The sequence below is a fragment of the Ischnura elegans genome, chromosome 1, assembly GCF_921293095.1.
Source record: "Ischnura elegans chromosome 1, ioIscEleg1.1, whole genome shotgun sequence".
NCBI classification, from domain to species: Eukaryota; Metazoa; Arthropoda; class Insecta; order Odonata; family Coenagrionidae; genus Ischnura; species Ischnura elegans.
In genome coordinates this window covers 146,141,696-146,156,049 of record NC_060246.1, presented here as the reverse complement: position 1 = coordinate 146,156,049, position 14,354 = coordinate 146,141,696, and the positions used below count along the sequence as shown (strand labels likewise).

The 14,354-nt window shown below is 39.8% G+C and overlaps 1 protein-coding gene across 1 annotated transcript in view; it reads left to right on the top strand.

The window, feature by feature from the left end:
* Nucleotides 1-14,354, top strand: part of LOC124171788 (uridine 5'-monophosphate synthase) — a 53,890-nt gene that overhangs the window by 33,204 nt on the left and 6,332 nt on the right. The window contains exon 6 of the mRNA XM_046551110.1: nt 6,733-6,947. Coding sequence (XP_046407066.1) covers nt 6,733-6,947 — 215 coding nt within the window. The remainder of the gene's footprint in view (nt 1-6,732; nt 6,948-14,354) is intronic.

Sequence of the window (14,354 nt, the reverse complement as noted above, 5' to 3'; positions counted from 1 at the left end):
GTTACTAAATGACGATGACCCAGAAATCCTGCAGCCTCGAAGTGAAAGCGACAGTTCATCAACCGACTCGGAGTGATGCTATTACATGTACATAGAGTTCATTTAAATATTCATTGATAAGCTTTTATCAAAAATGGAAGGACTGAGAAAGAAGCCTAAAAGCCTATACAGTTAATAATAACATTAAATACATCCTCAGCAAAGGCTTTGCATTCATAGCGCTTTATAATGTCCGCTGCGTCACGACAATCCACGAGCCCAGGGAGAAGCCGCGGACTGCGCGGCACGGTAAAAACATCGATTTTATTTAGTTTGTTGCCAACGGTCGCAGATTATATCCGTGGATGAAGACTCTAAAAGGCTTGATGCAATTACGATGTAAATATCTGAGAGCAACTCAGTGTCCTCCTTTTTATACAGCCACACACGGGCAAAAATGTTACTGAAATTAGCGTCCGCCATTTTGTACTGCATCGGTGATAAATATTACAAGACAGTAAAGAAATCGGGTTACAACAAAAAGAAAATAAATGTAGTAATAATATATCATAGCTTTTATTCAATAAATTTGCTTAAAATGATTCACTATCCAACATCCGTCGAGTACGGCAATTCCCGTGGCCAGCAGCCAGCTCCGGGCGGTGCCGCACGTTCGAAAAATCGATATTAATTTCGGCGTCGCAGGTGGTCGCAGCTGTACTTCCAATTATCATAATTTATATACTTTGTTGTATATGTGGTGTAAATATCTCGAGGTAACTCGGTGATCCTTTTTTAAAAATCCTACATAAACACAAAAATTCGACGAAAAACAGGGTCCGCCATTTTGTATCGTATTCGTCACAAATACAACAACTAAGTCGTGAAAGTTAATGGTAATCGATGATAATAAACCGTTTAACAAATTTATAAATTTTTGTTGCTATTGAATAACTACTAAAGGTGTGACATTAGTTTAAACATTCTGAATTTCGAAAAAAATTCAAAGCGGGCAATTTCCGCCAAATTTGTTCAACTTTGAGGCTATGTATTTTATATAAAAAATTAGCCTAAGAAAAATATTTTGCGTCAAAAAATGCACTAATATGTTGGCAACAACTGTGCAAAGTTTCAACTTCCATACTCAAAAAAACCACTTTCGAGGTTTTGTCCAGCTTTTTTCGATTTCAGCCCACTGTGCCCCGGTGCGGCTGTCATTTTTTAATGCAAAACGCATGCATGGGTGCCAAAAGAGCTGGGAAAAATAATGAAAAAAATTTCTTGGCCCTAATTTGTTAGCTATGATTTTTTTTATTTATGACGTGATATCACGTCACCCGCACAGCGGGATATAAACGTAATGCGGGTTGCATACTATCGGCTTTTTCCCCGCGCCACCGTTTCCTTTCAATTTTTTTTCTGCACTATGTATCCAGAAAAATGCAAGGAAAATGAATTTGTTATGTTCTACTGGTATCGCCATTGGTATTTTACCACTGCCATAGGGAAATTTTTGGCTTAAATGGATGTAATGCAAGTTATAAGTACAAGGAATCGCCGTGAACAGCTGTTTGATTGTGATGGTAATTCTGCGCAAGATATTTCGGCGTATTCCTTGTACTAGTAATCCTAAGTATCGGGGTAGCGTTCGATAATATTGAATAATTTCTACATTTTCTTCTGAAGCCACTATTCTCGTCACAAATTCCTTCACTCGTTTCATGTTTTCAGCTGCAATTCCTTTCTTCCCATACGACCACCCGTAAGCATTAGATATTTAACAAAAATGGTTTTCACATACCATATGTATTCCCTTTAGTGCAGGTGCTTGAGATGGGTGGCACTCTGCTTACGAGATTATTTTCCGACGGTGTATTAGGGTGTCTCTTGTCGTGCACCACTCCTGCCAGCTGTTCTAATGTTGGAGGGGGTACGGAGATGAAGCGAGGGGTGATAGTAAGATTTATTCGGTCCACTTGTAAGAACTAGGAATAACTTTTTTTGAAGTGCCTTCAGCACATCAAAAAGATGGGGAAGGTATGGGGAAAGATTTTGCTGATACGTGTCCTTTTAGGGTCATTGGGGTATTGACTCCGTTGCCGAAATAAAAATGGATGTGGAAACAGAAATAATCAACCCATAACTTCCTCATTACTATCTTCTGAACTCAAGCCAATAACATATTTTTGCAATATGATGTTACCGAGTTAGAAATTAATGCATAAAAACTGGAACTAATAGTATTTGCAAGCAATCATCTTACAAGTAATCTTCATTTAGGCCACGTATCGCGGTTCTTACTGCGAATATTCTGTGAAAATCTGAAAATGATGTAAATTTTTACCGCAATAATATTTTTTCATTTGGTGCATAATAATATCAATTCGAGTAAACCATTCAATAAAACGTATTGCTAGGAGTAGATTTGCAGCATCGATGCCCCTTATTACTTACCCGATTACCGAAAGCAACGATACGTTTTCTTTCTAATTACACGAGGGAAAGATTAATTCCATCTTGCTTGGAAATCTCTAGTTACTTCTTATTTATGTAAGAGCCCTAGTCTATTGAAAAAAGGAGCACATGACGTGAAAAAAATATTTTATTTACCCAAAACAAATTCAATACAATCGAAATGATGACCATTTTATAAATATATATTATATACAACTACGTACAGTCATGTATGTTTTACCAATGAAGGAAATGCCTCTCTCACAAATTTTATAACAATATATTTAACCTATAATGGAAACTATGCAAATGTTCTTGCCTAAAGTGAATAAAAATTATTATTATAAAATTATAATACTCTTGCAATATATGATACAAAAATATATAATACTATTTATGCCTTCTTATGAAAGAAAAAAAAGCGTAGACAGAGTAGAGGAGACCTAGCAGCCAATGTAGATATCTGCAGTCTCTTTCCTACGCCCAAGAGTGCTTGCACCACAATAGTGCAATACTTGCACCATCGATTCTTCTTTCTGCCACCTTCCTCTTGGATGAGTTCAAGGAAGTGAGATTGAGATATTGATGGTAAAAGTGGCTTGGGATAAGGAATGTAGGATGGAAGAATAAAGGATCTAATGACAGAAAGACAGAATTTATGAGGGAAATATTTCCGGTGGGTTCACGATAAATGAAAAAGCGTGCATAGCTTTCGGGAAGGAATTATTAGGGAATCAATGGAGAGGTGAAAGGAATCTAAAAGGGACGAATTTTTTAAGAGGAATTACTCAGGCTCTGAATCGTTTGGGCCGGTCTTCGGTGAAAAATGTTGGGCTTGAAGAATGCTAAAGAATCAATCACGACTCGTGTATTTTCGAAAGCAAAGCAGGTCAAACAAGATAGCAATGCTCCATTAGTCAGATATATTGGTTATAGGAATACTTACCTTGTGAAATATTAGGCCGATGAAGGTAAAACTCTTCATAGGTCAATTGTTTCCAATTCCTAACCTATTCTTTCGAAGATTATGAGAAAGTATGTCTGTATACGAAAGAGGGTGTCTGGGAAGAGACGCAAAAACACTTGGGTCGTTGGAAGGGGGTGGAGTGCTGAGAGCTGGGTTTTCTATGAAAGTGATATTTTGAGGGGTCACTGAACTACGGGTCTACCGCGAAGGACGTTCGGATGGAGAAGGACTGACGGTATTGTTAGAGGGTTCCGGAAAGAATAGGACAAAGTGGATGGGCCAGTGATTGACATAAAGGGATCTAGCGTAGGAGGAGGCAACGGAGTACCTGACTGTGAGGGTTCAACCTCCTCCCCACCCTCCTCCTCTCTAATTTCTAGCTCGGAGTCCTCAGAGAATGCCTGATCCCGCTCTCTTCCAGGAGCTCCCCCTTCTTCGTGTACATTCGTCTAGAGAAGGCAGAGAGTTAAGAAGGAAATGTTTGTGTCCTTGCGGAGGTTTCCTCCCTCGACGTCGAAGGCTGCAGGTCCTGATGGAAGGTCGAAGACTGCTGATCATCTGCAAAAGCTGATGAATATAGAATTTCACCTCTTTCAGGCGGCATCGACTACCGGCCAGCATGAAAAATTTTCCGTTTTACTCCTCGCTTCCGTACCATCTGGAATAAATACATTGTATTTTTTTGTAAAAATTCCGATAAATAACAGGATCAAAGTAAACACTCTCGGTGAAATTGGCCAAAGCTGAAATGCTACAAACAGCTCTACTAAAGTAAAACTATGTTTAGGAACTAAATATTCACAATGGCGAGACAAAGGATTGAAAGCACCCATAAGCCATTGATTTCACAGTTATCGAGAAAATAAAAGCATTTTTATAAAGCAACTCCTTAGCACTTCATCGCCAATCCATGGGATAATGTGCAAACAGTTATTTGCAATTATAATAAGAATGTTTATAGGTGCATAATATACATATATCAACAATAAATATTATAAATAACTTACACTTTTTCCGTAAATAACTTCCTTCACTCTCGTAACATTGCCGCTTGTCGATCCCCTCCCTGCTCAGGAGTTGCACTGACAAACAAAGGAAGGGTGCAAAAGTTAGAGATATGTAACGTTGCATAAAAAAAATGTAACAGCATTTTCAAATTTACATTAAAGTTTAACTAATCACAGTACTTAATGTATTGATTGAATAAAATTTATTAACATCAGACAATAACGGTTCGAAAAATACTAGGCTCGCAACAAGAAGAAAAAGGAAGGATGGAAAAAATATCTATACTCTTGCTAAACATTATTAAAACAGAATAAAAAATCAATAAACACGCATAATTAAGTTCCAGATAGTAAATACTTATCATTTGTAATATAAAACTCAAATAAAATTTGTCATACTCACGTATTAATAAAAAGTAATAAAAATAATAGCATAAAATACAGGGGGGAAAATGAATGGAAATTGGCTTACCTTAAGATAAAAGAAAAAATTTCTCCCGATCCTCCCAGGAAAGGTTGCTTGAAACGGTGTTCACAAATGCGCTGCTAGATCCCTGCTGAGCAACTTAGGGGGGCAAAATGTCATAATAGAACTGAACCGAGCCCTTACGGAGGGCCGGAACCCTCGGGGTACGCATGACGTGATATCACGTCATCAGCACCAGGGGATAGCGCACCATGACGTGATATCACGTCATGCCGCACTCAAGGTGTTAATGCGTGATGAAAGAGTTGCACCGTGTCACTTTCCAACTTGGATTCCAGCAGACGCAATGTATCCCGTGGAGGCACTCGGGTGAACAGGAACACTATATCAAGGCTTATCATTATGTCTTCTTCCCCAAGTTGGATATCTGCAAGGGTCTTCACAAACTCTGATGAATTTTTGATGTGGTGATCACAGTGGCCTACATGCAGTGATAGGATGCTCGTGAGAAATTTTGTGAGATTATAGGTGGGTGATCCAATGGCGCTTACGATTGGCCTCAGAGGCACGCCCTTGTGGATCTTTGGCAAACCGTAGAGTCTTGGAGGTGCGGGTGCTGGAGAATGCAGATTCTTAGCGGTATCCTTGGGAAGGCCACAACTCTTGATCAAAGCAATCGTTTTCCAGGTGATGGAGTCTGTGGGATCGCGGGGAATTTTCCGGTATGCCTGGTCCTATAGAATATCCAGTATTTTTTGGTGGTAATCTTCAGAGTTCATCAAGACGGTTGCGTTTCCCTTATCAGCTGGCATAACTTTTATTGTCTTGTTCCTCTGTAGTACACAGAAGGTGGCTTACTCTTTTCTGCTGATGTTTGCTTTGTGTGGTTTGGCATTTTCAGGGCCATGGAAATTTCCGCCCTCATGATTTTTAGGTTATTTTGAAGAAATTTTAGGATGAAAGTCAACAGTCTTTTAGTTTATAGATAATGAAATAAAAGTTTCAGCTGACTTGAGACATGATGTATGCATTCCAGAAAAATTTATGAACAATTTTTTGTGAACATGAGCATTTATCAATGCGGAAATTTCATTAAATCTATTGAATTTATTTTTAATCTCTTTAGGCATGTATTAAGCTAATGAACTAAAAGTATCAATTTTTATGAATACTGGGAGCTGTGAGGTTAGAGTGCTCTTTATTGTATGTTTTTATGGGAAAAAATGTAAATGTGTGTATATTTAAATGCCTCAAATCCTTATGTTCTTACTACTATCACTACCACAATTGTCATCTTACCATGTTTTTTAGGTTATTTTGAAGATAAATTTAAGTATTTTCCTGTGAATAATATTTAGGAATTCTTCTCTGAGCCAGGTTATTGGCAGAATGGTGGAAATGAAGCCATTAACCTGGTTAGTAGCCTGAGAATTATGTCAGGATAAATATATATTGTATTCTTAACTGAAATTGTGTGTATTAATTTTGTGGATAGAAGTTAATATTTTCTTCATTTTTGTAACTTTATCGTGATTGTTTTGTTGTTAATTATGTTTCATGCTTACTGTGAGCATCAATTCTTAATTGAGATATTATGCTTAATTGAGCCGTTGAAGGAGTGAAAGGAAGGGTGGTACAAATACCCCTGAAATGTTTCCAAATGATCCTCCCCTCAAAATCTATTATTGGTAGCGCTTCAGTCATTTTCTCACTTGGGAGCAGCATTAATGCAGTACCAACAGAATTATCCATCAAATCTTAGTACTCTTTCTATTACTATTTCCTAAAAAAATTAATATTTAATTTTCAATGCATGAAGGCTTTCTTTCTGTGTGTTATATTTTGTTGTTACCTATTTAAAATCTTGCCAATTGTATCGATGTTATGAACATTTTCAGGAAGTTCTCAGATATTGGTCATACAGTCGCTTTGCAGTATAATCATGGTCCTTTAAGGATTGCTAAATGGGCACATTTCATCACTTGCCATGCAATTGCTGGACCTGGATCAGTAAGTGCCCTTAAGAGTGCGGCAGATGATCAGCCAAGGGGTTGTTTCCTGGTGGCTGAGATGAGCAGTGAAGGCAATTTAATAACGTCCACTTACACAAAAGGTAATTTTGTCCTTTGTTTGTCTATGAACCAAGAACACGATTACTAATCATGTAATAATTACATTTTTATAGTTGACTCACCCTGGAACAAACAAATCTGTGCAGTTGCCCTAGATTGTGATGACTTAGCTCTAATTAGTTGACACTCATCATGTTGTGGAAATGCAAGGTCTTGCATCTTATGTCAAAGTACCGTGTAAGCGCGTGTAAGAGGCGCACCTTTTTTCCCAGAAATGGCAGCCGAAAATGAGGGTGCGCCTCTTACACAAACTTCTTATCTTCCCCCCTCCCCTTCACCGGTCGCAAGTCTAAGGGGAACTGAGTGGCCTTGGTTTTCAGTGTGATTCAGTCAACTGTAATCTTAGGTCAAAAACAAGCGGCAGGCAGGGGAGTTTCTCCCTTAGTGACGTATTTTTAAAATGCTCCTGTTTGCTTTTCTTGTAAGCATCGCACTGTCACATCGGTACCCCAGAGATGAACATGGAAGATCGCGCAGGGTTTTTCGCTCTGGAGGGCGCGCTAAATTTACTGCCACGAGTGGGCATCCCGCGGCATTTATACTGCATATAGTAATTGGTAATCAAACGTAAAGAAACGCGTATTTTTGAAGGACATACCTGGTTAATAGTCAATATCTGTCTTGCCGAGTAATTTCCATTACGCTGAGGACCTGATTTTCCAAAAATCATCTTCAGACGCTAATATGAGGATGAATGCAACTGAAAATTATATTGGTGTTAACGAGTATTCGAAGGAGTGTGTTCATTGTTGGACTAAATTGTGGATGGAAGAAATCAGAAATGCTTATAAGTGAAGAGCGCGGAAGGAGAGGTCCAGGGGAAGGAGCGCGATCCCTCCGTCTTCGAAGCAAGCAACGAAATACAGAGGGGAAGGAGCGCGCTCCCTCCCCTCCGTATTTCAAGCTACGAGGCCATTGGCTCATGAGACGGTCCTTACCCCACCATCTCTCTGCTGGGACCCTGTACGAGGCCGTACGAGGCTATGAGCGAAGGAGCACGGGAAGAACACATCCGATCTTGCATGTGACGTCGTTGCCTTCAAAGCGAAGGGGCGAAGGCGCAGCAATGTGATATACGCAATTTGCATTGCCTAAAGTTTCCAGTCCGTCTCGTCGTGTTTGAATGCGCTGATGCTACGCTTGTTTCTTCCGAAATTGTCCTGTTTGGACTATTTTGAATATTAGTTGCCTTGTTGTAACTATAAATCTTGGCGTTAAACAATTAGAGCTGAAAAAACTTAAATTCTGTCAGATATGCGTCGCGTTAGATCTCTTTCTTTTTTTGAACCTCGTGCGTGTCATGCAATTATTGAAAGCTATCGAGATATCTTCAGGCTCAGTAGATGACTCACCTTGCATTTGGCCTCCATAAAATGGGAGATCGATCAAGGTCAGTTGGTGAGACGGGGTAGGGATGAAACACGTTTCGATTGTTCCCCTGTAACTTGGTGTTTTCCTATTTTCCTGTGGGGTCTCGGAAAGGAAAAAAAATGGCAGAGGCATTGGCTGATGGAGGGCCGAGTGTGGTTCCATTAAATCTACGACGTTGTTATTATCCTACGGCGCTGAGATTGCCCCGATTGTTGTCCAAGCTCTTGGGAAGGTTCATGCTAAATGCCTGTCGTGTTTTGACTAAAAATTTTCCACGGCTGCAATTCTATTGCAATACTCCTGCGAGAGCATTTAAAAAAAATTGCTCGTGAGTAGGACAAGTATCATAGAGCAACGGCGTATGCGAAGAGAGGATCGGAACTCTTTCTACTCCCTCTTATACCGCTATTACCGCCGCAGTTATCAAAATTTCCTCTTTCAATTAAGATTGAAAGAGGAAAGTTCGATAACTGTCGAAATTCCAGGCGTACGTCTGCAACACCGCGCGATAGTATTAAAAAAATGCCGCAAATTTTTTTTCTTCATAGATCCGATGCTCAAAATTGCGCCTCTTACACACGCTTATACGATACATTTTCTGAGAAGGCTGCTCAAGATGCTATAGTGACTCTCCGTAATTTGATCATAGGAAGTTTTACTTTTATAGAGAATTCATAACTTAAGAATAGTATTCTCTCATCCCCCTACTCCCATGAATTCATAGTTCAAGAAATTGTGTGAAACCCTTTCAGGTAGTCATAAAACCTTAAAAATCTCTCAAACTTGATTGTAGAACAAAGATAGACGGGTTGAAAGAAAAAAACGATATTTCAATCACGTTTCAAGGTCATTCACGTGCAGGCAATGTCCACGCATTTACCTGCACACGTGTATTCGAAAGCGCAACTATTAATTGGTCCGCGTGTGCCATGACAGCACATTGACCTTCATCCTGCGATTGGAAGACGTTAATCCTGGCAAAAAATTGGGCACTTCTTCACTTCCCTGCCACCCTGCTCTCTTCATTTTCCCACTCATACCCTTTTAGCCGGACATGAAATTTGCTAACGATAGGTGACGTCATGAGAGATAGCACTGTCATTGCTGCGTTTGGATTCAAGGCATCTGTCACGTTTGTTACATTTTAAGTTAACGTGCGGCCGATGATTGTTACGTGATCAATATTTCTGCCTAAAATGCCCTATCTACAAACCGTGAATTTGATGACATTTAGACCGTGAAAACCTGGAAAAAACCGTGAATTTTAAAATGTAGTTAGAGTGGGAACCCTGCTCTTTGCATTAAATATAAATTGTGATACTTTTAAGGTGCGTATTTCCTTTATTCCGTATCACTTTCGTAGCAGAAAAATATCTTTAATTTTCCCATACATGTTTGTTTTAAATAATTATTTTATGAATATCCAACGAAGTAAATACAATATCCACACTGTATTTTGGTTTTATGTTTGGTTTCCAGATTCTGATTCATTATGAGATGTAGAAATTAAAATAGTGCATGGAGATAACTCAATAACTTTTTTTAAAGCTGAAAAATATTTAATAAATAAGGTAGTTGGAAAATGATCTGCCTGTAATCAATAGGAATATATGCTGGAATATGTACAGTTGGTACTTCCTTAAAAAAAAGATAGTATAATTTGCTATTCTGTTTTATTTGTAAGTCTTCTTAATAGGGTTTATTTTTGGTTTGGAATCTTAGTCAACTTCTGTCATATTTAGTGTGAAATCTACAGATCTGAAAGAGAAGATTTCAAGAATTCGAAAGACATGCTTTGCTTTTAAGGTCATTCTCTTGCGTTAGTAAAATATAGAATTTCTGCCGGTGATGTACCACCTGAAGCACCCCAAAGTGTTAATTAATCCTCCTGTTTTTTTTAGCAAATCTTTTAAAATCGGTCTTGATTTAGAGGTCCTTCGATCTGGGTAGTTGGATAATGGTGGGAAGGGGAGAATGGTGAGGATTAAACAACATAACTCGCCGCGCTGAAAACATGCTTTTTACAGAAAGAAATAACTTTTCTCTGGTCTTCTAGGGAGCCACGTGAAATTTCGAGGGGTTTTCCTGCATAAAATTTGTTTGCCTACCTACAATAAAAATTCCAGTGCTCTAGCTTTAGGGGAACAAAGAATTTTCCCCTATTACTCACATTTAGATTACAAATTCTATGTTCTCCACATAGCGGTGGATAGGCGCTCTAATAAGGCATTACTCACGCGAATTTCATAGCCGTACCTTATGGGGAAGTGGTTTTAAAAAATCTCGTTTAGGTGTCCATGCGCCAGGACTATCATTTCTCCTCTACTATTTAGTTAAGAAATGTACATTTAAAATTTGGAAGTTATAATGCGGGTGTGTAAATGGGCATGGATAATTGAACATGACGGGCAAATATAGCCGACACAATTCCCATTCCGAATCAATAAAAACGATACAGCTGGGATGAATGGTACACGAAATATGCGACTTATTAGGTAATTTTTATTTTTTTGGGGGGGTCACATGGGGTTTTCGGGGGACTTAAAGTGCTTTTCCCGTATAACGCGGCATCGTTTACCTTCAAAAAAAATTTCGGCTCTTTAGCTGTAGTGCAAGCATGGTTTTTCGACGGTGTCACGCGTTATAATTAAATATTCTGTGTTCATTGGGTAGCGGCATGCAGGGGCACGTGAAAGACATCACTCACGTGAATTTGGTGTCCCTACCTTGTCGGGAAATGGCAAAAAAAAAATCCGAAATATCTAAAATTGTGTGTTGGGGGAATGCAAACTTAACGGGGGATGTGTTGTAAGTTACCAAACGTTGTAGGAGTCGCGATTTCAATGGAAAATCGATTGTATTTAATTACTCGTAATTCGTTCGACTGATGGAAAATATAAGGTAGCCAAAAAATTAAGTAAAAAATCTACTATCTTGCATTTAAAGGAATTTATCCTACGATTATTGCAAATAGGTCAAAAAAATTCCAATGTTCGGCCCATAAGAAAAGCATTGGAAATTTTAAAAAGTTAAAAAAAATACTTAATATCAAAATATTGCAAAGAATACCACACCAAAAAATCAACCAAAAAATCTAGTATCTCATACGTGAAGGAGTGATTCCTACAATGATTGAAAGTTGGTTTTAAAAAAATCCAAAGATAGTCCCGTAAGAAAAGCATTGGAAATTTAAAAAAATTATAAAAAATACTTATAATCAAAATATGGCCAAGTTTTTCACATCAAAAAATCTAGTTTCCGTCAATGAAATTTCATGTTCCGGTGACATTTGAAAGTAGGCAATGAATGGAAAACGTTTTAGTCCCATAAGGCTCCAATGTTAATTTGGCCTTTAATAATAATTAATTAATTTATAATATATCTCGAAAACCGATTGACTTTTTCGAGTTTTTGGATTTTTTCCCCCGATCAATAATTTTTCTCCACCCAAGGTAAAAATTTCGTCTTCCCAGCACGTCCGGAAGTGGTCGGGAATTTGTATACGTGAATCAGTGAGTGAATGAGTGAGATATCTGTCACACATCGGGTTGTATATAATATAGACTCGCTGCGCTGCGCGCGCTCGTTAAGGGGCTACGCCCCCTAAAACCCCCCGCATTCAGCTTCGCCGGCTGCCCCCACCGGACGGCTTCGCTGTCCCACCCGCGACTCCTCGGAACGGCTTTGCCGTTCCTCGTCAGGGGTCGGCTTCGCCGCCCAGATATTGAGGTAGGCCTGTGACAGAGACCCGCTAGTTCCTCAGAACGGCTTCGCCGTTCATCGTGTAGGGCGGCTTTGCCGCCCAAGGGTTACCTGAGTCCCCCCGAGTCGTCGACTCCTGGGAACGGCATCGCCCTTCCTCGTGACGTGGCGGCTTCGCCGCTCAAGGTTTACCGGTGTCCCCCCGAGCCGTCGACTCCTCGGAACGGCTGCGCCGTTTCTCGCCTGTGGGCGGCTTTGCCGCCCAGGGGTTATCGTCGCCCTCCCCCCTCGTCAGACACCCGTTCGGGTTGTCCGCGTGTAGGGGCGGATTCGCCTCCCGAGGGTTCTCGGAGCTTTTCCATGCCTCTGACTCCTCGGAGTGCGTCCGTCGTTCCTGGAGCTGGGGGAGCTTCGCCACCCGGGTTTTCACCCCTCACCAAGCAGTGCGCACTACCGGCTATCCCCTATCGTTTACAAAGGCTGCCGGGGGATAATGTTGGAGAATGTAGACGCATGCTAGCCATGATTGTGGCATTTTAGCTTATGACGATGTTTTTAAGGCGGTCCTGGGGGTTTCCAGGGGTTTTTTGTGAGAATACTGACTACGGTCACAATCATCCTAAGAAATTACTTAGCGATGAGTCATATGAGAAGGGAATTACTGCTAAAATATGCGAAAACAACAAAGAAACATGCTATTTACAGAGAAAAATATTTTTTTCGCTGCTCCTCTAGGAAGCCACGTAAAATTTCGAGGGGTTTTCCTGCATAAAATTTGTTTGCCTACCTATAATAAAAATTCCAGCACTCTAGCGTTAGGGGAACAATGAATTTTGCCCTATTACTCACATATAGATTACAAATTCTGTGTTATCCACATAGCGGTGCATAGGTGCTGTAATAAGGCATTACTCGCTCGAAATTCGTGGCCGTACCTTATGAGAAATTGGTTTTAAAAAATCGCGTTTAGGTGTCCATGCCCCAGGACTATCGAAATGCCACTGCTATTTCGTTAAGAAATGTACATTTAAAAATTTGAAGTTTTACTGCGGGTGAGTAAATGGGCATGGATAATTGAACATGAAATGTAAATATAGCCTACACAATTCCCATTCCGAATCAATAAAAACGATGCAACTGGGGTGAATGGTACAAGAAATATACGACTTATTAGGTAATTTTTATTTTTTTGGGGGGGTCGCAGGGGATTATCCGGGGATTTTATTTGCTTTTCCCGTATAACGCGGCATCGTTTACCTTCGATAAAAATTTCGGCTCTGTAGCTGTAGTGCAAGCAAGGTTTTTCGACGGTGTCACCCGTTAAAATAAAATATTCTGCGTTCTCCTGGTAGCGGCACGTAGGGGCACGAGAAAGACGTCACTCACCTGAATTTGGTGTCCATACCACGTCGGGAAGTGGCAAAAAAAAATTCCTAAAAATTTAAAATCGTGTGTTGAGGGAATGCAAATTCACGGCGGATGTGTTGTAAGTTACCAAACGTTGTAGGAGTCGCAAATTCAATGGAAATACATAATCGTTAATTACTCGAAATTCGTTGAATTTATGGATATGAAAAGATACCCAAAAATTTGATATTAGAAACCATAAAGTATGTCACATGAGTTCACAATCACAACACTCCCGATGATTCCTTCCATGACATCCGCATAATGTGTTTTCATCAACGAATGTACCATATGAGCACCTGTAAGAGGCACACCTTTTTTCCCAGAAATTGTAGCTGAAAATGGTGGTGTCTCTCTTACACAAACTTCTTATCTTCCCCCCCTCCACTTTGCCGGTCGCAAGTCTTAGGGGAACTGAGTGGCCTTGGTTTTCAGCGTGAGTCAGTCATCTGAAACCTTAGGTCAAAAACATGTTGCAGGCAGGTGAGTTTCTCCCTTAATGATGTATTTTAAAAATGTTCCGGTATGCTTTTCTTACTCGTAAGCAATGCGCCATCACGTCGGTACCTCAGAGGTGAACATGGAAAAGATCGTGCGGGGTTTTTAACTCCGTAGGGTGCTCTAAATTTACTGCTACTAGTTGGCATCCCACGGCATTTATACTGCAAACAGTAATCGCATATCAAGCGTAGAAAAATGCATAGTTTTGAAGGACAATAACAGGTTAATAGTCACAGTACGTCATAATCGTGAGTTAGCACACAATGGGGAACGTGCACAGTTTTTTTTTTTAAGTATTAGAATAAAAAGGTCCCTACCTCAAATGTACTCGCCAAAAATTTCGTGGATGAATAATGTTTTTAAGCTGAGTTATGAGCCTTCAAAAATAAATCTTCATCAGCTGCTTG